The 23,800-nt window shown below is 38.5% G+C and overlaps 3 protein-coding genes across 4 annotated transcripts; 2 read left to right on the top strand and 1 right to left on the bottom strand.

Annotated features, from left to right (window-relative positions):
- Positions 1-3,392: 3,392 nt before the first annotated feature.
- On the top strand, positions 3,393-8,105 carry LOC137942608 (uncharacterized). 2 transcript variants are annotated; one of them, XM_068788317.1, is made up of 6 exons: positions 3,393-3,592; positions 4,849-5,325; positions 5,425-5,863; positions 5,894-6,688; positions 6,846-6,992; positions 7,260-8,105. In XM_068788317.1, the coding sequence occupies exons 2-6, from the start codon at positions 5,179-5,181 to the stop codon at positions 7,862-7,864; spliced, it is 2,133 nt and encodes a 710-aa protein (XP_068644418.1). In that variant the 5' UTR covers positions 3,393-3,592; positions 4,849-5,178; the 3' UTR covers positions 7,865-8,105. The 2 variants fall into 2 exon arrangements, with proteins under 2 accessions (XP_068644418.1, XP_068644417.1); XM_068788316.1 differs by having other exon boundaries at positions 5,425-6,688.
- Positions 8,106-8,839: 734 nt separating this feature from the next.
- On the bottom strand, positions 8,840-17,203 carry LOC137942610 (universal stress protein PHOS34-like). Its single transcript, XM_068788318.1, has 3 exons — positions 16,336-17,203; positions 10,831-10,874; positions 8,840-9,110 (listed from the first exon to the last, which is right to left on the bottom strand). Exons 1-2 carry the CDS (start codon positions 17,042-17,044, stop codon positions 10,867-10,869), a joined length of 717 nt encoding a protein of 238 aa, XP_068644419.1. The 5' UTR covers positions 17,045-17,203; the 3' UTR covers positions 8,840-9,110; positions 10,831-10,866.
- A 3,889-nt stretch (positions 17,204-21,092) lies between these two features.
- Positions 21,093-23,717, top strand: LOC137942757 (uncharacterized). Its single transcript, XM_068788499.1, has 5 exons — positions 21,093-21,447; positions 21,939-22,002; positions 22,291-22,455; positions 22,864-22,929; positions 23,098-23,717. Exons 1-5 carry the CDS (start codon positions 21,185-21,187, stop codon positions 23,356-23,358), a joined length of 819 nt encoding a protein of 272 aa, XP_068644600.1. The 5' UTR covers positions 21,093-21,184; the 3' UTR covers positions 23,359-23,717.
- Positions 23,718-23,800: the final 83 nt, after the last annotated feature.

A 23,800-nucleotide genomic window follows, 5' to 3' on the forward strand; every position in this document is an offset into this window, starting at 1 on the left:
AAAGAAAAAATAAAAAATTTATCTTATCTAAGAAATTTTATCTAATATATTCTCCCTATGTTGTTTCCTCCATTTCATAGAAAACAGCCAACAAGGAAGCTACAATGTTGCCTCTCCAATAGAGAAGGGCATGTTGGCTCCCTACTAATCCTTCCCTACGAGATGATGGTAAGAAGGTGAAATTACTTTGGAAGGCAAAGTGGCATCTCCCCATTGGTTTTTTAAAGCCTAAAGAATTTGTAGTCAATCCCTATTTGAAAGAAGAAAAAAACATAAAATCATCTTATTATGGAATGTTTTATCTAATATCTTCTCTCTATATTGTTTACTCCATTACATAAAAAACAGTCAACAAAGAGGGTGCATTGTGGCTCCGTAAGAAACAATGGTACAAAGGTGGAATTACTTTGGGAAACAATGGAACCTAAGGATTTTGTAGCCAATCCCAATTCTAAAGAAAAAGCAAAATATGAGAATTTTTATTTAATATATTCTTTATATGTTGTTTTCTCCATTTCATAGAAAGTACCCAATGAGGAGGCCACAATGTTGCCTCTCCAATAGAGAGGAGGCGCATGTTGGCTCTCCATTAAGAGATGGTGGTACGGAGGTGGAATCACTTTGGGAGGCAATGTGGCAGATCCCCATCGGTTTTCTTGAGCCTAAAGAATTTGTAGCCAATCCCTATTTGAAAGAAGAAAAAAAATATAAAATCATCTTATTAGGTAATGTTTTATTTGATATCTTCTCTCTATATATTGTTTACTCCATTACATAATGTTGATTTTAAGAACTCCATGGATTTAGCTTATGGAGAAAAAAGAAGAGAGACCCATTGAGAGAAACAAGAGGAAGAAGAGGTTATGGATTTGATGTCTTAACCCTCCCTCTGAAACTCAATTTATAAATTAATGAAACTATTGTATTACAATAATAACCCTAAACTTAGGGTTTAAAGTTTAGGATTTTGACCCTGGAACTTTAACCTAATTACATTAATGCCATCTCTATGCGATGATCCTTTATTTACCATCTTGCCATAATTGTATGAGCCTGTGAGCCTTAGGTCTATGGGCCTTGAGCCCATCTTCTACCTCTTGGATGTGTGGATCTTCCTTGGTCTTATGGGTTTGGGCCATACTTGGATATGTGGGTCTTCCTTGGTTGTGTGGGCTTGGGCCCTATCTTCAAACAAATAAAAAATAATCAACAAGGAGTGTGTGTGTGTGTGTGATGTTTCTCCCTAAGAGATGATGGTACAAAGGTGGAATCACTTTGGGAATCAATGAAGCTTAAAGATTTCGTAGCCCATCCCAATTCAAAAGAAAAAACAAAATATCATCTTATTTAAGAATTTTTATCTAATATTTTCTCCCTATATTGTTGCCTCCATTTCATAGAAAGCAACCAACAAGGAAGCCACAATGTTGCCTCTCCATTAGAGAGGTGCATGTTGGCTCCCCACTAATCCTTCCCTAGAGACGATGGTACGGAGGTGGAATCACTTTGGGATGCAATGTGACAGTTCCCCTATTGGTTTTCTAGAACCTAAAGAATCCGTAGCTAATCCCTATTTGAAAGAAAAAATATATATAAAACCATCGTATTAGGGAATTTTTTATCCGATATCTTCTCTCTATATTGTTAACTCCATTACATAAAAAAAAACAATCGATAAGGAGGGTGTGTGTTGTGGTTCCCTAAGAGATGATGGTACAAAGGTGGAATCACTTTGGGAATCAATGGAGCCTAAAGATTCTGTAGCCAATCCCAATTAAAAAGAAAAAGCAAAATATCATGTTATCTAAGAATTTTTATCTAATATATTCTCCATATGTTGTTTCCTCCATTTCATAGAAAGTACCCAACAAGGAAGCCTCAATGTTGCCTCTCCACCGGAGAGGTGTGTGTTGGCTCCCCACTAATCCTTCCGTGAGAGATGATGGTATAAAGGTGGAATCACTTTGGGAATCTATGGAGCCTAAAGATTAAGTAGCCAATCCCAAATCGAAAGAAAAAACAAAATATCATCTTATCTGAGAATTTTTATCTAATATTTTCTTCCCAATTTGTTTCTTCCGTTTCATAGAAAGCAGCCAACAAGGAACCACAAGAATCATTTTGGGAGGCAATGTGGCAGTTCCCCATCAGTTTTATGGAGCCTAAGAAATCCATAGCCAATCCCAATTTGAAAGAAAAAGCATAACATCATTTTATATGGGAATTTTTATCTACTATCTTCTCCCTGTTTCCTCTATGCGGATGAAGGAATCGAAGATGAATAGAGCAACCCAAATAAAAATCAGGCTGCAGTCTGCTGTCGTCGAAACCATGATATGATGCCCACAGTAGTAATGCTTATATGCCTCTCGACAGTTTCATTATCCTGGAAAGCGACCACGAAGCAGGTAGTGTTGATGCAGAATGGAGTGCGAGGTTCTAGCGAGCGTAAATCGATGCATGATTGGGTTAGCAAAGCACTGATATTAAATCCCACTAATCCACCTTTTAAAACTTTCGATGGAGGCAGATTGTTCAGGTGTCATGCTCATGGCTTTTGGAAAGATAATGGGGGTTAGCTTTACGTCTCTGTAAAGACGAGGAATCCGCCTGGTTTAGAATAAAGCTACTGGGAGGAGGTCAGGGATCGGATTTGCCTTTTGAGATTTGATCAAACATGGGAATGCAAACGGTTGGTGAAGCGAAGAAGATGCGAAGTGTAAAAAAAAGGAGTGGAGGGCCTGCAACTGGTTTTTCCTCACGGTTCTCTTTTGACTTGAAATAGCCTTCGCACCTGCCTAATTTTCACCATTCCGTTGGGTTTTGAATTCTAGAAATCACGAAAGCTTAACCAAACAGAGTAACATTAATTCCTGTCTTCAGTAGCCAAAAAACTAAAGAAAGAGTTTCTTAGCTAAACGCAAAAAAAAAAAAAAAAAAACCAATGTTGTCATCACAAGAGATCATTCAGAAAGGAAAAGAGGATTGTAGAGTAGACGAAGAGAAAAAAGAGTTGGAAAAAAACGGCAAATCTGGCTCTGGGTAAATCCAAAAGTTGACAGTTCAGTTTACGTCCCTTCTGGAGGTATTTCATCAGGTACAACAACGCCTACGATAATCTGCAAGTAGTAATTTACAAGAGGTAAATCTATAATATGCCAAAAAGCCAAAAACAAAAAAATTTGTTTGGAGGGGTACTGAAGTAAATAAGGAAACGTTCAGGGCATTTAGGAGAAGATGAGCGCGGGATTCCTCATTTATCTCGAACAAAAGATCATCTGCAACGGAACATGTCGAGTGTGGAGGCATCTCCGTTGGTCCTTGAATGCCGCTTTTCTAAGAAAGAAAACTGAAATATAAGAAAAACAAAATTAAATAAATAAATAAATAAATACTTTTTTCCAATACGAAGAGAAGAAGAAAATCTGGTTTTACGTTCCTCTCTTTTGCCCTATAAATAGCTCTCTACCTTACATCGAGCATGTTTCTGGTTATCAAAGACCCAAATAATTATTGGTTTGCCTTGGTTTTTTCTTCGTAGGGCGAAGTTTATGTTTTAGAGGATAACCACCACAAATCTGGCCAGGAAAAGGTGTGTTCTATATTCTGTTATTTGTTTATTAATTTGCTGGTGGATTTTTTTTGTTGGACCATTTTGTGACGGGTAACTAAATGCCAGATTGCTTGTTTTATCGAAGGGCGTTTTCGGATTCTTAACAGAGGCGAAGTGAGAATTTTATTTGTTTGTGCATTGGCTTGATATCTGAATAGTTTTCCCTTTTCGAAGAAAAAATATTATCGGGTATTGTTGTCATTGTGTAAATCACTTTTTCTTACGCCCTTCCTGGCTCTTTTTGTTGTTGATTTTTTATTCCTTCGTGTGACATGTGCAATTTTTTTCCATTTCAGTGCCCAGAATATTCTAAAAAAAAAAAAAATCTCTTTTAATTAAGCTAGCTAATTTGTTGTCTCTCCTTCCAGTTCGAATTTGTTGTCTCTCCTTCCAGTTCGTGTTGTAAGTAGATGAAAATAACAAAACCTGGCCTAAACATCTGTATGGAATTTTTAATGGTTGAAATGAGACAGGCATGTGCTTCACGTCGCCAATTGGCAAGCATTCAGGTGTATGAGTCAAGTGGTCATGTGGCATATGTTCTGATAATATGCTGCTGATGACCATCATCTATGTTATTGACTCGTCTGAGAATGCTACAAATTCTTATTGTTAAGTGATTAAAACATGGTTAAGGGAATGAGAAACAGTGAAACATTTCTAAATGCTTTGAAACTGCATTAGTATTGAACCCAGTTTTATGCCATGGGACTTATTTATTTTCCTTTGCTACGAGACTTGATGATTTGGAAGGACAATTGAAAACAGAAATCCTTTGAACTTTTTGGGAACCATATGTTGAATGCAAATTTTTTCAGTCCCTAAATAAGCAGGATGCACGTCTTTTGCTTCAGTTAGGTATTTTGAGAAGGTCATGCAGATTATAATCCAAAATTTCATTCCTGCATACTGAAGATATGAATCAATAGCAATAAAGTAATCACTTATCTTGAATTTTCTCTTGTACCTGCCCTATATATGGATCGTAGGCAAAGCCTGGCAGAATGATGAAAATTGTCTAGTGAATGCATATAGTCATATATGCTTATTACAATGCAAAATAGTTTTTTAAAAAACAATTTAGAAACAGGAAAGCTCTCGAGTATATGATTGTGGAAATTTAGCGGCTGTTTAATTTTTATTTAGTTGTAACTGTTTAATTGATCAGAGTATTGAGTCACTTTCTCATTTCTCTAGAACCCAAAAGTTTTCACCCTTTTTTTTTTCTGCTGCAGGTGCATCTCACTTTTATGTCTTTGGGGTCGGCTCATTCTAGTTAATCAAGCTTTTTATTCACTCTGGCCGCTGCAAAAAACATATATATATCTCACACCTCTTGGTGGGTGTGGGGCGACCTTGAGTCATTGATAAATTCATGCTTCTTGTGGGACTCAAAGTCTTCCTACATTTGGAGGCTGTGCCGAATCTTGGAAGGCCTCTCACTTGATTACGGCTAAGGTAATTCTGGTCCAGATTCTGCTATGTGCTAAGAGTACCTTGTTTGTTCCTGTTGACTGTTTAGTATTAACATCTTCAGCCTATGTAGCCCTGATTTTCATCCATACATGGGCAAAATAGTATATTGGTTGACTGCTCTTTTTTGGAGATTTGAAAATAATCATAGAGTGAATGAAGCTGAGCTGAACCCTGTAGATTGCATTATGGTCAGGTTTTCGTGTTGCCCTTCTTCGTATTATTACCACAAATCAAAGGTATTGAATTTATTTAATTCACAGTTATTTTGAAGCATTTCATTTGGGGACTTCTCTTCGAGGCTTGTATTTTTAAAAGAAAATTTTCTCATGTCTTAGAGATCTCTCCCACCATCTGTGGGAACAATAAAAACAGACTCTCAAGTCTCATTACCGGATCAGACCACAAAGCACTCCACTTTCTCTTCAGGTTCAAGCTCTCTACATCTGCCAATGTCTAAAAGTAATCCATCTGATACCAGTACGGAGTCTCCTCCCGAGGATTGCTGGAAATCAGAAGAAATGAATCATGAAAGCTGTCCAGAGGACAAAAGAGTGGTTTGTAATAAGGGATTTCTCAGAAAGAGCCATTCCCTAAGAAGTGGATTGGATAGGGAAATTATGGACCTGGAAGAGGATATAGAAACTGTGGACATCAATTCTTCTCTTGCTGTAAACACTGACCTGGAAAATCATATAGGTCCCTTCTCTATTGGAGATTTAAACCATTCAGACAGAGAGGCACATGAAAACGTTGACGGTCAGCCATCTAATGGGCCTGCTGACTACTCCTTATGCCATACTACACCTGATTTGTCTCCTAGGGTTGCAAAATCATTTTCTTTCTCTAACCTTAATGTGTGCCTAAGAGTAGATTCACCAGTTCAGGAATTCAAGCTTGCTCGTTCAAAGTCTTTTAATGGTCTAAGTGCTACATTTGGGTGGACGAGAGAGCATTTAAGTAGTCAGGATGGATACTCTATCACCCCCCACAATTCCAAAAGCGCATCATCTTGTCATGATATGTTTTATACATCTCATGTTTTTCCCAAAGGCAAAGATTGTGTTCTCTCAAACCCAAGTGGTGGATCTTTTGAAATTGTAGATGAAAAGCAATATAATATCTTTGAGATTGGAAAGAATAAGTCTGACGGCCATTGTATTAATGGACATAATTCTTGCCACTTTCCCTGCTTATTGGATGACCAGATCCCCAACGAAATAGAAGAGACAGGTCTAGGAAATAACCATCAACCAAAACTGTCATATTTCGAGCGGCACATTTTATCTCACAAACACTATAACATGAAGAGGATTGAACAGTGGGTGAGTGAAATTGATCTTGATGGTAGCGTCCCTGTTCCTGAGCTTGGGGAGTGTTCCAAATCAGCTTCTAAGAGAGATGCCCAGGTGATAAATGGTGGGATAATTGCTAAGATTGACTACAGATTTTCACCTGACATGGAAGCGGCTAACAAGTACGTCTCTGCACTGGTTCCATCATCTTCATCAGCGCAGATGGCAAATCTTGGGTTGGTTGCAGTGCCATTTCTTGGTGCTTTTGCTAGTTTGCGGTTATTAAATTTGTCAGGCAATGCCATAGGTATGATTGTCCTGCCCGTTGTAGGATGTATCTTTTTTTGTATTTCAATCCTGATAATCATTGTTTTCTTAGAGAATCAGAGATTGATTTCTTTCTTTTTTCTTTCATTTTTCGTGTTGATTAACATGGTTGTTTTTTTTTTTTTTTTTTTTGTCAGTTCGGATAACTGCTGGACTGCTTCCTAGGGGTCTTCATGTTCTAAATCTGTCTAAAAATAATCTCTCTGCTATCGAAGGTCTTCGAGAGCTTTCTCGTCTTCGTGTCTTGGATCTCAGCTACAACCACATTTGTAGAATTGGTCGTGGTATGTTGTATTGTGGCCTTCCTGTAACTGATTGCTTTAAGATACATGCTCCACTTTCAGGATATTTGACACTTGGAAATGTAATACTTATTTCAATACAATTTTCTCCTCTTGAAATAAACGTACCTACTATTACTAAATGTGCATATACCTTTCCATTTTGTGCTTCAGATTTGCCATTAGGTGGTTAACCAAAAACAATTTAACCAATATATTCAATTTTGTATTCTGGTTGATCTCAGCTAATATGTTATGTTTGACCTGTAGGATTGGCATCTTGTTCCTCTCTAAAAGAGCTTTATCTTACGGGGAACAAGATCAGTGAGGTTGAAGGTCTCCACCGTCTACTGAAATTGAGCATCCTGGACCTGGGGTTCAACAAAATCTCAACCACAAGATGTCTGGGACAGCTTGCGTCCAATTACAACTCATTGCAAGCCTTTAACTTGGATGGCAACCCTGCTCAGAGAAATGTTGGAGATGATCAACTGAAGAAATATCTACAGAGCCTTCTTCCGTATTTAATATACTTCAACGTGCAAAGAATCCGAACTAGCTCATCAAAAGAAGTCTCAGACAGATCTGCTCGATCCATGACTGCTTATCAGCATGATCGCGGGGGGATATCGGATCATAAACTCTCACGCAGGAGAAACCAGGGTGTGGCTACTCATAGGATAGCATCTTCCTCTAGCCATATTCGATCAGGTCATGGTGTTATGTCACCTAAACCATCGAAGGGCCGACATGGACGCCTACCTCCAGCTGCATCGAGAGGAACTAATTATCACATTGGAAGCAATTCATTGGTGTCGCAGCCAAGTGACTATGTGCGTAGGATTCATAGCGCTGGCACACTGTTAGTTGCTTAAGTCCGTTCGTTAATTGAACTGGAGATGGTAAATCTTCATTCTCCACAAAGGAACTTCTTTTATTCGTGGAGATGTCTTCGATTAGAGTCATGTCTGGTTATTTTAAACGCTAGAGGAAATATTTTATGAATAGTGTGCAACTGATATTGTTATGCTATTATTCGTTCAGATTAGTTCTAATTTCGTGCTTGCCAGGAAAATAGAAACAATTATAAAGGGGATATTGAAGTTGTTATACTGGTTCAGGAATATCCTGACCTCAATTCACTTTTGAATTTTTAGGCTGATGGATCTTAATGATAAAATAACAAGTCATTTGTTGATCGTATCATTAACTATTGCTTAGTTTACCATGAACAACTAATCAGTTTATTGCTCCGGCCAGGTTTCCCGTCCAAACACCTACCCCTACCCGCAGAGGAAAGGAAATCCAAAACGAAGCTGGGTTCAATCCATTAAAATCTCGGATACCTGTTGAGTAGAAAAACCGTAGCAAGAAATGACTACATGCTAGCCTGCTAATTTAAACTTAAACTACTAAAGCACTATTCTTATTAGATTAAACTTTTATAAACACAAGGGGACCCTGCGGCAGATGCCAGATGCTTTCATTAAGAATGATCCACCGGACAAGCTTTCTCCGGCAGGAAAACAGATGCACAACCAATAAAAAAAAAAAAGGGTACAGACTGTTAAAGAAATGTAGGCACATCAAACGGCTTGATGGGAACAAGAAACCCGTCAAGAAAAAACTAATTCAAAGCTCAACTCCCATCTATTTCTCACAATTTGCCGGTAGAAGGTCCCCGATGATCTTGTATTCATGCACTATCCTGTGTTTCTTGTTTATCTGGGGGATACCAGCACTGCTACTGAAAAAGATTTTAACGAATTTTTTTTTTGTCGTATCCTATATCGTGAATACGCACTGCATAACATGGCACAATTTTGAAGCTCCAAAAAGAACCCTAGGGAGACAAGAAAACCATTTGGCACTCGAAGCAACATGAAAAACGATAAAAAAAAGCAGGCAACAATTTGCAAAAAATAAACTGTTTAAAGTTTAAACGGACTGATATGTAACAAGCTGTGAAATCCAAACGACCCATCTTCAAAAGATAACAATACCATCATATCATCAAGCATAGTCCATGGCGTAGAGAAAGTACAGCATCAACACAACCACCTTGCAAGCCCATGGCGTGAATCAGCTCCACAGGACTCGAAAGATCGAGCTCTCGCACACCTGCATGAATAAGTCATCTTCACTTTCTGCAGAGCGTTGTAAAACCTAAAAAGTAAATCACTGCCTAACACATCAGCAATCTATAGCGATCTGCACAAAGCACAGCAATACAATATAATGTATCTCTGCACATTGTGATTGTTGACATATGGGTATTGTATTGCCCCCCTGCAATGCTGTTGAGTAACTGTGGATACATTATGAATACTAGGGCTTTCCGTATTTAGAAGGGAGACTTCCCACAAATTAAAGCAAGCCTGGGACAGGATTAAGAACAAGACAGGCAGATGCATGTTCCTGCTGCAGGCCATCCTCTAGTTACAGATCTTAAAGTAAATATCTTCGGGGATATGTAGTTGCTAGATGGTGGATAACTACCAGCTCCTATCACCAACCATTACTGTCCTTTTGTTGATAAGTGTGTCAACAATGAATACTAAACACCATGTATTTCAATATCTATGTACATCTATGAGGAGTAATCTCATGATATAACGAAGAGCCAAAATAAATATGTTTAACACCAAGTACTTCATGAAATTCCAGCTCAAACGTCTGCTTTCTCCCACAAACCCAAGCCTGAGTAGTCATTCTTGAAGTTGGTGAGATTTTGTTCAAGCATGAGGCCTACAATGTCTACTGACACTATGCAAAATTTGAAAGGTGTGCGACAAAGGAAAGCTCAAGCATCATTAGCACAAAAGAAACATTATAAAATTTTCTCCTTAATCTTTCTAGACCCATAACGTGCAGTGCACTTGAAAAAAAAGATGTCTTTGAGGTAAACAAGTATCCGCTTATACTACAGTATAATCAAGCTTTAATCAAGAATTTTTGAACTCAGACAACCTAGTATTGCAGGTCAAACCTCTGGTGAATCATCCAGTAACTTAAATGGAGCTTTAGCACCATGCAAATAGCTAACACGATACCCAATGATATGTTGGCAAATCAGGTAATGTCCATCCAATCTCTCATTATATGGACCCCTTTTAATCTGTAACTTCATTCTCTTTATTTGGCTTTGAATGAAATTCGCCGCTTTCTAGGGAAAAAAACACACACTTCCCAATGAGGAAAATAACAAAACGATTCAAACAGATATTGCAACGGTAAATCAAAAAAAAACTCGGATAGACTAGGCCAAGCTATCTCACAGTTTAAGAGAGCTTGGAACAAAATCTTAGGTTTTTACATCCATGATTATCCCTTTTACTGACATAAATAAAAATAAACTTTTATTCACATGCGACAAGATTCATTGGAGAAGACACCTAGTGTCATTCCAATACCTACCGAATCATGTATACAAGTAGCACAGGTGGCAGGTAGTAGTTCTTCCTAAGACTCTAAAAATAAGTAAATAGAAAAACAGAGATAACACGTTGTTCTACAATAACAACGAGGTTTTATGTCCAAAATGAATGTTAGTTATGAAGAATATTAATGTTGTTCACTGTAACTGATAGTTATCTCCTAAATCCAGAAGCAAAAGCTCAGTTTTCCAAGGTATAGGCAGTGAAGGCATTAGAGAAATGTATACAACTATCATATAAAAAGAAAACAAATTATACCAAAAAACATGTTCCAACAGGTCTAGGAGCACTAAAAGATAACAAAGCAATCAATAGTGACTCTTCTCAGTAGCTTCAACTAGGATTTACACCAAGAACAAAGAGAAAGCTGCTCATTATTGATAGGACAACACATATTATTTCACCTGGAATTCAGAAACCACGCCATGTCCAAGAAACCTTCAAGCATCTGTTGCAAAGGACAACAGATAACCTTGTTAGAGCATCATTGCTGAAGAAACATTCATAATCACATAAAAATAGCTTTCGAATTTCCATATTTTTCTTTAGTGACAAACAAACTCAGATTCTTTATATTTTATCAGCATGTCACGTGTCTAAGCACTCTCCTATAACCATGCTAGACACTTGTTTAACTCAACCTGACACATGTACATTCAAGTCGATATTTGATGATATTTAGAGGATTGTCACCCAAATACAATTGTCTAATTTTCCTTTTTTTTTTCTTTGGGGGTAGATGTACATTAATTCAAGGATATCAGAAGTTAAACATTACCCATACAAGTCAAACAAGCTAGCACAAACATGATAAGGATGCTTGCCAAGAAAGGAAAAATTAAATTTTTCAACCCCTGTTGCAGAAATCTAAAGCTGAAGACTAACTCGTGAATCCCAGAACCATGCATGACAACCAAAACCCACAAGACAAAGATTAAAGTATACATAGTAAAAAGCATATATATGTGCAAGTAGATATTTATTGGCAAACTAATGCTTAAGATTGAATATTTGCAATACATATCTGCCACACGCAGTGGAAACTTATGATGTCCCTGAATGTCACATGGTTAAAAGTACTAACCTCATACAACCTAGCTCAATTCGCACTTGCTTGCACCCTATCTACCTCAGGGCACCTCGACTTGTCTTAGTTAGCACAAAGCTCAGGAGAAAGATTTGGACAGAGTTGGACAGTTGAATGTATATTCCACTATCCAATGAATGATACAAGGTAACATAGACATGTGTAAAGCCCACCTTTAATAGTCAGGAGGTGCTCGCTCATGAGGAGAAGGTGCCCCTTCATACAGAGATATATGCCCCCTCACACATAACTGATAACCCCTCACTAGTACCCTACAGTGGACTGCAGCCAACTACCTAAACTGCCTGGCAATATGGGGCCTCACCCATGGGGCTGTGCATATGGCCCCACACCTCCTGGGTAGCACATGGCCATGTGTGCTGCCATATAGCACATAGAGCATCACATGAGCTCAGCCTTCGACATGCACACCCACCTATCCAGAGCTTAGGTTCTGCTATGTAGTGCCCCATGAGGCATTCATGGACACTCCTCCAGGTGCTGGCACCAACAGAGTGCAAGTAGGGTAGGCATCAGCTCTGTCCACATCACACGGATACTCATAACTGACATGGTACTAAAACGATGCACTGACTAGCTTCTGATGGAATATGACTCTTTAACTACTTAATGACATGATTCTCTGAGGAACTCTAAGTAGAAATACAGATTCAGATCACCTTCAGCACCAAACTGATCAAAATGCAGTACTGATTTCCGTGTGCAATAGTGACAAAATTGCAGCCTGACCTGACACAATAATATTGTTTAAGTGGCTCATTTACAACACCCTTGTGAACATCACCATTTGTTTTCAGGAAGTTTTATGCTAAGATAAATTGACCTTGATTTTCTACTTTTTTCTTCTGCTAATAACTTTTCTTGAGTCCTATTATCCATTTGAAAAAAATCTTGAATGGTGACATTATTTCTTAATCAATCAAGAGAGAAATCATAAACATAATCAAGAAAAAGAAAACACAATGAGTTATACGTCTCTCAACACCACAATGTTGCAGACTTGTAATTTTTAGCTGAACTACCTACCAGGAAATTTGTGGGGCAATAATTCCAAGAAACTAAAATGCTGCTTGAAGGGTTGCAAGAGTTTCAAAAAATTGTTCTAGACTCAAAGCACTTTTCTTCCACATCCAAGTGATCATGAACACAAAGTTCCCTTCAATAATTATGAGAACAAGAATAGTACTGAAGTAAATTTTTTATTCCTTTAAGAATACAGGGCTTTTTTTGGTGAAAATGGTGATAATCTTTACTGTTCAGCATAGAAAATGAATTCCATAGTACAAAGGTACACAACCCAAGTTACAAAGGGAAAGAGTTTCCAATGGCAAGGTGCTCAGAGAAACCCCTTTCTTAGCTAGCTGGTCAGTAATATTGTTGGCTTCTCTAGAAATGTGACTACATTGAGTAGTTCTGAGTGCACAGATGTCAAAGATCTCATCAAAGAGATCTGCTAGTCTCCAAGGGGCTGCTGCTACAGAGAAATTAGCATTTCTGAGAAGATGGGATACCACAGCATAATGACCAAGGCCACAACCACAGACAGCAGGGCCATGGTTTCCTATAAGCTACCATCAAACTTTACATTTATTCTTCCGCTAACTCCTCATCTCCTTATATTTGGCCCTTCGCTTCTCTTCCATAAAAACCCATGGTGATGTTTTCCCTTAACAGAGTAGTGGTGGACTAGTTTAAATGGAAATAAACCAAAAAGAGAAAAAATTGCTGTCTATTTGCACATATTTATAAAGAGAACAGGAAAAATTAAAAGAAAAACAATTACAAAACCATTAGAAGATCAGATGTTGGGTGAGCAACAAGAGCACAACAATTGATCGTCCACTAAGAGCTGGTAATAAGAAAAAGTTGGGAAGCATAGCAAACAAAAAGGGACGAAAGATAAATTTGAGATGTTTCAGAAAGCAGGATACATTAACTAGGTGGTCATAAAGAGATATAATTTCAATTGTTCACAAATTCATGATTATAAGAATTAAAAAACTGTTTGCACCGTTACAACCAGACAATCTCAAGTCTTAACAATGAACAGCGGTAAGGGACAACTGTTCAAGATATACATTATATATATCCCAATATAGACATATATATTGAGTATAGGTCACTAAGGCAAGCCACCAGGAATTCCATCATTTTACCAATTAGCTCATGCTTTGTGCCCCTAATAATGATTTTGACACCAATTTTAACTAAACACCAGAAAAAAGAACAAGGAACTTCATCTATAAATGAAATCAAAACAGGCTGAACAACAACTTGGAACCACCATGACCTCCATGGTAATTTGTACTCTCACAATTTCTTTCATTATGAAAGCATCCAATCAATCAGAGTTTAGACATAAAAATGGAAAAAGAATATACTAACAGGTTACTTCCAGCAGTGGACCAAATGTATGTACTCAATGTGATCAAAGTTAAGAGTTTTAAACATTCAAAACAAAAAAAAGCTACAGATCATGTTTGAAAAGAGGGAAAATGAGATGGGAAAACTAATAAGCTCCCAATATTTCAGTTAGTAAAGGTAGAAAGTGTGGGCCTCCTGAACACTTCCAAAGATACTAAAAATGAGTAAAAAATTCAAAAAACCAGGGAAAAGGAAACTGCAGGGTATTGCATGGTCAAAAACAATAGCGATGAGGGATAATATGGTAGAAAGGGCAAACAATAGGTCTATAACTTAGATCAAGGTTAGAAATACTTTCAAATGAAGAAAAGAAAATGGGAAGCATTCAATAAGAAAAAACCAGAAGGGAAAAAGCAGAGAGTTACAAAGGCAAAGGAGGGAAAACAGCCACAGGGAGGAGCAAAAGCAGCAGAGCATCAAAGTGGGAAGGCTCACCCAACAGTGAGGTCATAACTACTTAATTTTAGACATTGCCAATTCTGCAGAAAAGTGCCGTAGGGGAAATTTTTAGAGCTCTCTATCCTCCATAAAAGAAGGTTACATCTATTGTGGGACTTAAGTTCCATTCATCCTTGCCTCTTATAATCTACAACCATGATACTGGTCATTGTTGAGGGTTAATTCAAAGCCAAGATCATAGGTAAGAATTTTTGAATGACCTAACATTCAATCAGTCAAAAGTTTTTTTTTCTGTTTTTCCCATTAATGGACATATATTCTTCAAGAAAAGCAATTGAGTAGCTCAGTAGTTCTGTATTTGACCCATAATAATGCTTCAAACTCAAAGATTGCACCTTATCCAATCTGACATACAAAAGAGAACATTTTGAAATGAGATTTTGCAACAAACAGTTTTAACATTTCAATGGTAGTTGAGCCTAATACTTACAGGACAAAGAAACATAACCCTTCAAGTATAGAAGAAATCATTTGTATTTTAAAGGAAAAAAGCCCAACATCTTCACTGAAGTAAGGAATGACATCCCAGAATGTTTTTCCTAAAAACAATGACTATTTAGACATTATTGTTTAAGTGGACTGAACAGGTACTAAGTAATTTCACCAGTGCATTATCTGGCTACACTGTTGATAATACCTAAACATCAGCCATCGATGAGGAAGAAATGATCTTTGGGGCATAGTAGATGGGAGCATGCCCAAAAAGAATAGATTACATTCAACATGAACTATCAAAAAGTGGAAGATGGAAGTACATCCAACAAAAATAGATTTTCGTACAATATGAACTATCAAGAGAGTGGCAGTGTATTCATGGTTGTACCATTACCAAAGAAAAGGTAACTTTTGCACAATGCAAGTGCAATTCAAGGATGTGAACCCATTTGATCAATCTTTTATTGTTTATTATCATTGACAAGAAAATTATGCAAGAGTTGTACGCATGACAGGCTCTTATCTTAAAATAATAAATATATCTTAGCTGATACAAAATCCCAGGATTTAGGCTCCAATATTGTGATCCATTGAAAAGCTAACGCATGTTGACATTTACAACTGTTCTGCAAGAAGATAAATAAGCAAATTGCGGGCATTACCCACTTTGTCAAGTCAACCTGAGTTAAACATCCAGAATCACTTTCAAATTGCTTGAACATAATAGAACTTTGCAGAGCATCTTTAATGGCTCTTCTGATACCATAAACACAGACATGGATAGGAATAAAAGAACACTCAACAAAATGGACCAGCTAATTTACATTACAAAACGAGTAAGTTCCAGACCTAACTTTGAAAACCTAGGAGCAACAAGAAGCTCATATGACAACATTTCATACTCATCTTAAGAAGAGGAGAAACCTAATGGAAGTTTGGACGAAAATTTTGTCCACTTCTAAATAAATGGAAACAACGAATAATGAGACTGGAAAACCAGAAGAAACAGCGGAACTGATTGCTCTCAGCAGAAGCAACTTCTTGAGAACCAAGACAATGCAATGGAACAACAAATGAAAGCACTATTGGTCACAACTAAAAGGTAAACCACATTAGACTAACAGAGATTTAAAGTGAATTACGTTTCCTTCCATATTTGTCTCCAACTAATTAAAAAATGAGGGAGAACAGTAACCTCGAAACACGCCTTAACCATGAAGCAGGAGAAAGATCATAAACGATGAAGAAAGGAGCGCGGCGCTAGGTACTCTCACGAACAAAATCCATACAATTTCATATCAAAAGATAAAATTAACCGTAAACTTCACATATATTATTCTTCGTGGAAGTGCAGATTCTTCTTGTTAGCGTCGAATTTTTAACCCGCATGGACACCAGTGAAATACAGAGGGAGATGAAGCGATAGTTCCACAAGTAAACGATGACGCATTAAGCAACAGCACAATGGGCCGAAAATTCTAACCTTTTTCATCGGAGGCATCGTGGTACTCCTGCTCATCCTCCGGCAAGGGTTCAAGTTCAGCCTCCTTTTCGACCGGGACGGCAGGGGCAGACTTTGCGGTAGCACGGGGAGTGCAGGGTCCATCCTTCTCATCGGGATATCTGACGACGACAACAGGACAAACACAGTGATGAACGCAGTAATCGCTAACACTACCAAGCCTGCCCTTGCTGGTCCTCTTGGATGCGCCAAATCCCCTACTCCCCATGATCACGGCGCTGAGCCCAAGCCGCTCAACCTCGAGGCAAAGCCTCTCCTTCATATCATGATCCTTGACGATGTGGAGCTTGAAAGGGATTTGCGCCTCGACAAGTGGCTGCGCCAGATTGGTAGCCTTAGTGGTAGTGAAAGCATCAAAGTCATCCTCAAGCTTCTGCTGTGACTCCTCGTCGGTGTCAGTAGCCGCAACGGAGAGATCAATGGAGCCCCAATCCGCGCCATAGAGAACAGAAGTGGGGCGAACATGGAGAAGGATAACAGCATCGCCGGGGCGGAGATAGTTCTGGACGGCCCATTTGACAGCAAAGGCGGATTCGTCGCTAAGATCGACGGCGATGGCAATCTTCCTCTGCGCCCCGGCGGTAGGAGTCGACGTCGAGAAGAGAGGGAATCTCGGTGATGACGGCTGAATGGTGGGGTGGCTGGTCGTCTCCAGTGGTTGGGGATGCATCCTCGTCCCTTCCTTACTCCCTTTTACTACCTTTCTCCCTCCTTCCGATGACTTCCCCGGTCGTCCTGGTTCTCGTCTATCCTGTCGATCGCTCGAGGGCAAAGCTCAAGTCCCAACTCCGGTGTGAAAGAAACGCAGTCGACGCCAGAAAGGGGAACCGCGGGCGAGTCTTACACTGCAGTAGAATTTAAGCCGCCGTAATGGAAATGACAAGAACACCCTTGATTCTTTCGTTGTCTCCTTCATAAGAATCTGTCCTTATGCTTGTAAGTCACGAGTAACTGCCCTTCTGGTTCTCCCTCGAGAACAGAAGAAAACTGGAAACGGATAAGCATAACTGCCGTACAAGTTACTTCTCCCAGAAGGTACAATCGATGGCCCCCACCAGGTGGTGCGGTGGGGCCCATTGCGCGTGCTGGTTGAATCCGATTTCCTGCACGTCCTCAGAAAGAAATCAAGAACTGCCGGTGACATGGAATTGTTAATGATTACATTGCGAAACAAAACGATTCATAATTCTAAGATCTCTCTCTCTCCTACGAAAATTCATTTGTGACCCATGATCTATTATCAGTTCTGATGATCGTTCCCTTGGATTAAACTAGACTTAACCACCTCTTCTGACTTTTTAAAGAATCCAGTGTTTTTAAGTCCCAACTCGTTAAAGCAGGAAGTAAGAGTAGGGGACATGGGTTACGACTTAACGTAATATATTAAACGGCAGGGATAGGAATCCTGGTTGGAGGATAAGATAAAAAATTTTAAGTTTCTTTCTGCCTCTTTGTCTCTCCCATGAGCCTAACCCACCTACACCCATTAGCTTCTTTTACCAAAGTTTATGTTTGACAAATCATCTTCTTCCCTGTTTTCTAATCTCAATTGTCAGTCTCTCCCGAGTTTTACTGCTCATCAGTGGACTTATATCGAGCTTAAAATCATCGTTTAGTACAAAGTTTTAGGAACTGTACAAGTGTCTGGAGCATCTGGGTTGTTGATTACTGATCAAAACACTCATTTGGACGAATTAAAATAACCAGAGATGAATACAACTTTGTTATTTTAACTGTTGGCATGCGTTATTATGGTTTGGGACCCATAAGTGCAGGCGCTTTGCAACAACACCCAAGTAATATAAGCGGTCTAATAATGAGATGAGAGTCAGTTTCTGCTTATTTAATTCAATAAGTGGTGGACTCCGTCCATTTGACTAATCATAGAGGAGAGAAGAAAGGGCAGGAAATAGAGGTTGGGCTTGAAAATTTTGTGCTGCCTGGTTTTGCTTTTCCTTTGGGAAACTCTCTTTCACTTCTTGCTTCCTACTTTGGCTGATTCTCGGTTCTTGTAAAGTAATTATTTGAATTGACTAGGAATTCTGAATTCATTTTCATGGATACTAAATTTCCAGTGGCCCTAACCTCATGGTGAATGTTGGAGCTGAAACCAATAATGCATCTGCTTTTGTATAAATATTTGATGAAATTATAGACTGGTTTTGAGTTCTAATGACAAAAATAAAGGTTACCTCACACATCTAATCTTCTTTAGACTCTTCTGCCCACTCCACATTCAGTCTGAATCAGTTTTGTTCATTGGAGCATGAAGTTGAGCAGGAATTTGAGTTTCTTTCCAGAAAGGGAGAGGGAAGGGAAGATACCCATGAAGAATGAACGACCCTTTTGTTCTTTCAAGTTCAGTAGAAGAACCCAGAATTTTCTTCCAACCTTGAGAGATGGGAAAAGACAGGGTAAGTGTATAATTTGATCCACTCTTAGAAAACTGTTTTTTTTGGTAGAGCTTGATGGGAGTTCCATTTAAAGGAAATGAATTTGAATAGTTTCTGTATCTGCAGATGCAGATGCTGAAGGATTTGTGGAGATAATTATCATATGTGTAGTTGTAGACTCTCCAGGTCAGACCAAAACTCCTGTTCCAGATTCATGACCAGGTTTTAGAATGCTAGATCACTCTCATATATTCTTTAAGTGGTAAAGTAGAATCTCATTCAAGGTCAACAAATGAATCTGAAGGGTCACTTGATTTCCCTTCACTAAATCTTACCTCCATTATGTCTATTACTTTTGATACATCTCTCCATATTATCAAATGGCTTTTCTTCACTGGGGCTAAAACACAAACAAGATTGATGGCATTATTTTATGCCCCTATGATTTGTTTCATTTATCATTCTTTCAAGCTAACTAGTTGAAACTGATTGTTGCTTTGTTTGTGTTCATAACCAAACAATTTGCTCTTAATCATATTACATGGAGGGGTTAGGAAAGAACTTATACCTTCAACTCAAATGAGAATCAAAAGTAGGGTTTGATGAGGAAGAAGAAGACAAAGATGGTGTGGAGGAAGAAATTAACTAGCGAACAATCTTGGTATCTAGGAGAAGGAAGGTTAAATGAACAAGCGAAACTAGCTTATTAATTTTGTGACAATACAACAACTCAAATGTGGGTCAATGTGATATAACAAGTTTGTTTTTGCATAAAAGTAGTTTCTAAATTGATTTTTATTTTATTAGACATCTTATTCTACTAAAAGTTATTGATTGAAGTATGGTATTGTATAGTACTTTCATAGATTTTCATCCATTTTTCTGGGAAAATGCTAACAGCTACAAGGAAAATTTGAAAGATTTTCCAAATAATTTATTGGTAAGGCACTTATGGAAAGCATTTATTGGAAATATGTATCCAAGAAAAGTATTTCTATTTTTTTCTTGGGTTATAAGATATGGGGGAAAGGGCACTAACATGACCTTAATTTATAGATTTCTACTATTTAAATGATGTAGCCATTAATAAAAATATAAATAAAAAGTAAAACTCACTTTTGTAAGTCCTTTCTTTTTCCAAATCCACACTTTGTCTTATAAAACACGTTTGGAGGAGTTCACATTCCCTTTTCCTATGCCTTGATAGCAAAGTAGAGTCAGACCACGTTTGGAGGAGTTCACATTCCCTTTTCCTATGCCTTGATAGCAAAGTAGAGTGAGACCAAATTTAGAGTTTTCGAGTCCTACCCTCCACTAATTGTCAAGTCCCAAGTTCAACATATCTTATGAGCCCACAATATAGCTTTTAAATAAAAATATATCTTATATTTTATTATAATAATGATATTATATGATATTTGCTTTTAATAACCTTGGCATATAAGATAAATACAGGTTAAACACATGTAGACGCCCCGTGCAGTTGACAGGATTAACACACGCAGCCATCGGTCGGGACTAATCACACGCAACTATCGGGATGCTAGGGATTAAAACACACATAGACGCTCCACTTGGGAATAGAACTCGAGACATGTTAAACACATAACCAATAAATTTTAAAATACCGACCTTTTAGGACAGAAAGGTATACAAACAAGTTACTGTTGGAAGAATATAATCTTTATTGAAATATGCATTTGATTTTAGGAACTAAATGTAAAAAAAAACATAATTTTATATAAATCAATTTATTTATTTATTAAATATCGAAGAAATAATGGCTTCAACAATCACGAAAAAAATGAGGATAATCGGTGGATGAGATTAACGTGACCGCCACCGCCGCCATTGCCGCCACTGCTTCATTGGCAGATTCGTGATTGGATAGTGAGAGTGATGGTCGCCGAAGAGAATTGGAGAAGAAATTCTCGAGCGCACTTTCCCCGTCTCTCCGCTCACTTCCTAGTCCAAGCAATTCGTTCACCAATTTTAGAATTCCCAAAACAACCCCATAAATTCTTTAAGAAAATCTAGTCTATTATAAAAATAAATAAAAATTCTCAACAGGACAGAACACAGAGTCCCAGCCGTCGACGAAGAATCTACTTTTCACGCGGGCGAGACCGGAACCACCCGATGGAAGTAAGCGGGTCCCACGAGCGCTTTTGAACAGTTAAAAGTTCCAAAGCAAGTCTAATTTCCAAATCAGGAATCCAGACTCGTCACATCATAGGTCTCCTGGATCTCCCGCGCTAATGTAGTATAAATTGCCGCACGATGGCCCTCCATAGAAGGGCGCTTTCGTGTATGACAGTGGTGCCCTTTTAAATAAAGCGGATAAGTTTCGGTTTCTTCTCAAAGAGGGAGACAGAGCCTGCCAAGAGACCCCTAACCCTAGCGTAGCGTCTCTTCCCATGGCGGACGCAGATATGTTAGAGGCGGGAGGTAATGGGGGTGCTGGTGAAGAGGAATTGCCGGAAGGAATGGCCGTGTTGGATTTTGATCTGCTTTGTACCTCGGTTGCTTTGCAGACGCAGGGGTATTTGGCGGGGAAGAGGGGGGAAACGAGGGATTATGATGATGAGAGTGGAGGGGGATTCAGCGGAGTGCAGAGGATGTGGGAGGGGGAGGTTTTTGACTGCTTTGAAGATAGGACAATTGCTATTGAAACGATGTGGTACGTTGTTTAATTGTTTAATTATTTTATTTTATTTTATGTTTTGTGTTTTGGCTGGTTTCAATATGCGGAGGATGTTTCAGTGTTGTCGAGCCTGGTTTTTGGTGTTTCTCGTGTTCTAAATTTGGAAGAGAAAAATGGGAAATTGGAAGCTGGGGTCCTCTCGCTGCAATTTGTGGCTTTTACGGATGTGTTTTATATTGGTGTTCAAGATCCAACCGGAAAGTATGTATCGAGGGTCATTTCCTTGTGTCATGAATGCGTTTTTGTGTTATAAAATATAACGAGGAACAGAATTAAAGGAAAGAGGTTCGGTCTAATTTTTCAATGATTTTCGTTGCTTTCTATAGGTGGTAAGAGTTTGCTCGGTGTAATAGTACTCTTTATGTTTATTTTGCTTCCTATCAGGAACTTTAAGAAGCGCTCAAGTCTGTTAATCTATTCTTTTCAGAAGCTTTTGCTAAGTTCCTATGCATTTTTATATTTTGCAGTTGTCCGTGCTATAGATTTGGGAAGAATATGGGAAGAGCTGGCTTCGGGTCTTGCTTTGTTCAGGTGAACAATTACTAATTTATAGCTTGGAATTTGTCCAAGGACATGGCAATAAACGAGCAGATGAAACTAAAAACTAAACTATTTCAATTGAATGCCTGAAAGTCTTCTATCTAGGCACAACTTAGCTACTCTAAATGAATAAAGAAGCAAGCAGTATCTTCATATATATACAAGATATGAAGTGGGATCCAGATTACATGTCATTTCTTGCTCTAAATTTGAGCACCACTTTCTGTGCTTGTGTTCTGATTTGCCATGTATATACTAAATTCTGGTTTTGTCCTGTAGGGCTCTATATATCTTGGTTTTGCTGTAATTGCTCTTCTCAACGTCGTTTTCTTCATTATTACCAAGCGGTATAGCTTTCTCTACTTGGCAATTGCATTCACCATGTCACTGGCGGCATATCTTGGCCTTTTCCGGACAGAGATTAGGAAGCAGTTTAACATAAGGGTATGCTACTGTTGATGTTACTTTGTTATTTACACAGTTAGCATTAGCTTACTGTTGATGCTACTTTGTTACTTACACAGCAAACCTGTAGTCAGACTGATGGACCTGGCTAAAACTTTTGTTTAGTATTGGCAAATGAATTTGAACCCACAATTAGCCAACCCCAACATAGTGGTGACAAGTCCCCCATGATGACAGTGATGCTACTTAATTATTTGTTGGTTTGAATTTAACAAGTTTGAGCTGCCTGACATTATCAATAAAATTGAAAATGCATCCTTTCCCTTTTCTGAAGATTTTGAGTTACTATTCATAGTATCTGGGGATTATATTGTAAAAGTTATTTTTCTGCTATTGGGTCGTCCGCTTATCGATATATGCACATGTTTGTTTCCCTACTTCCTGCAGGCACAGGACAGTTCCTTGGATGATTGTGTATACCATCTTGTATGCCCCTGTTGTACATTATGCCAGGTTTGTTGTTATGTCACTTTTCTCTCTGTTTTAAAGTTAATGTTACCATTCATTTCTGGATCTCTCTTTTCCATTGTTTGGGTGCAAAAGCTTCAGAAACAAGTTTTTATTGGTTGCTCTTATTGTTGAATAGACCTATGCTAATTGTGATTTGGCTGTATTGAGCAGGAGTCAAGAACATTGGTGATTAACAATGTCAGAGATGGCTTTTGGAGTGGCCGAGGTGATACAATCTGCATAGGAAGCTATGGTGAAGGAAGTAAGGCGTTTTCTGAGCTTCACCCTCATTCTTTCCCCACAACCACCAAATCTCCCGATCTTTCTTGCACGGAAAACGGTGACAATTGTGCTGATCACTCGTGGAATATAGATGTGAAGCAAGCAGAGCCTTTGGTTCCATCAGCCAGCAGTCCTACCCGTGGAAGCTAGCAGACCCTTTCACCTGGAAAGGTTAAAATTTACCCAAAACTGGCTTTCATCCGTCATTGGATGATAATACCCCGTAATGCCACCCAATTGTCGGTCTGTACTGCAAAAGCTAGATACAGAATATATATGTGGGTTGCAAGAACTAGGGTGCAGGGACTTCCGAGTTGATAATTTATACCGAGCTCCCATTAAAAGAGGAGCAAAACTAGCAAGTGTAATTAACCATAGGCCTCCATTGCTTCAGCCAAATTGAAAAGCTGTCGAAATAATTTACTTTTGTGCATTTTCTATCCTTAGCCGAATCAGAGTTATCTTTTTGTCGTTCCTTTAAGACTCAGGACTGAATACGGGGAAGTCATTAGCTGAGAATAAAGGGCTTTCTTCCTTGCAGGAATGCAATAATTTTCAATTCGATGTATGTCATAGTTACTAGGAAGATGCA

The sequence above is a fragment of the Aristolochia californica genome, unplaced genomic scaffold (genome assembly GCF_029961685.1).
Source record: "Aristolochia californica isolate CCGP_79_NKW_82.1479 unplaced genomic scaffold, dmAriCali1.0.hap1 SCAF_10, whole genome shotgun sequence".
Lineage (NCBI taxonomy): Eukaryota > Viridiplantae > Streptophyta > Magnoliopsida > Piperales > Aristolochiaceae > Aristolochia > Aristolochia californica.

Excerpts from the sequence above, each read along its gene's own strand:
- LOC137942608 (XM_068788316.1), top strand. The coding sequence starts at position 5,179 with ATGGGCAAAATAGTATATTGGTTGACTGCTCTTTTTTGGAGATTTGAA. Across the intron at positions 6,689-6,845 it reads TTTGTCAGGCAATGCCATAG|TTCGGATAACTGCTGGACTG; the intron begins GTATGATTGTCC and ends TTTTTTTGTCAG. Across the intron at positions 6,993-7,259 it reads CATTTGTAGAATTGGTCGTG|GATTGGCATCTTGTTCCTCT; the intron begins GTATGTTGTATT and ends TTTGACCTGTAG.
- LOC137942610 (XM_068788318.1), bottom strand. The coding sequence starts at position 17,044 with ATGCATCCCCAACCACTGGAGACGACCAGCCACCCCACCATTCAGCCG.
- LOC137942757 (XM_068788499.1), top strand. The coding sequence starts at position 21,185 with ATGGCGGACGCAGATATGTTAGAGGCGGGAGGTAATGGGGGTGCTGGT. Across the intron at positions 21,448-21,938 it reads ATTGCTATTGAAACGATGTG|TTGTCCGTGCTATAGATTTG; the intron begins GTACGTTGTTTA and ends TATATTTTGCAG. Across the intron at positions 22,003-22,290 it reads TCGGGTCTTGCTTTGTTCAG|GGCTCTATATATCTTGGTTT; the intron begins GTGAACAATTAC and ends TTTGTCCTGTAG.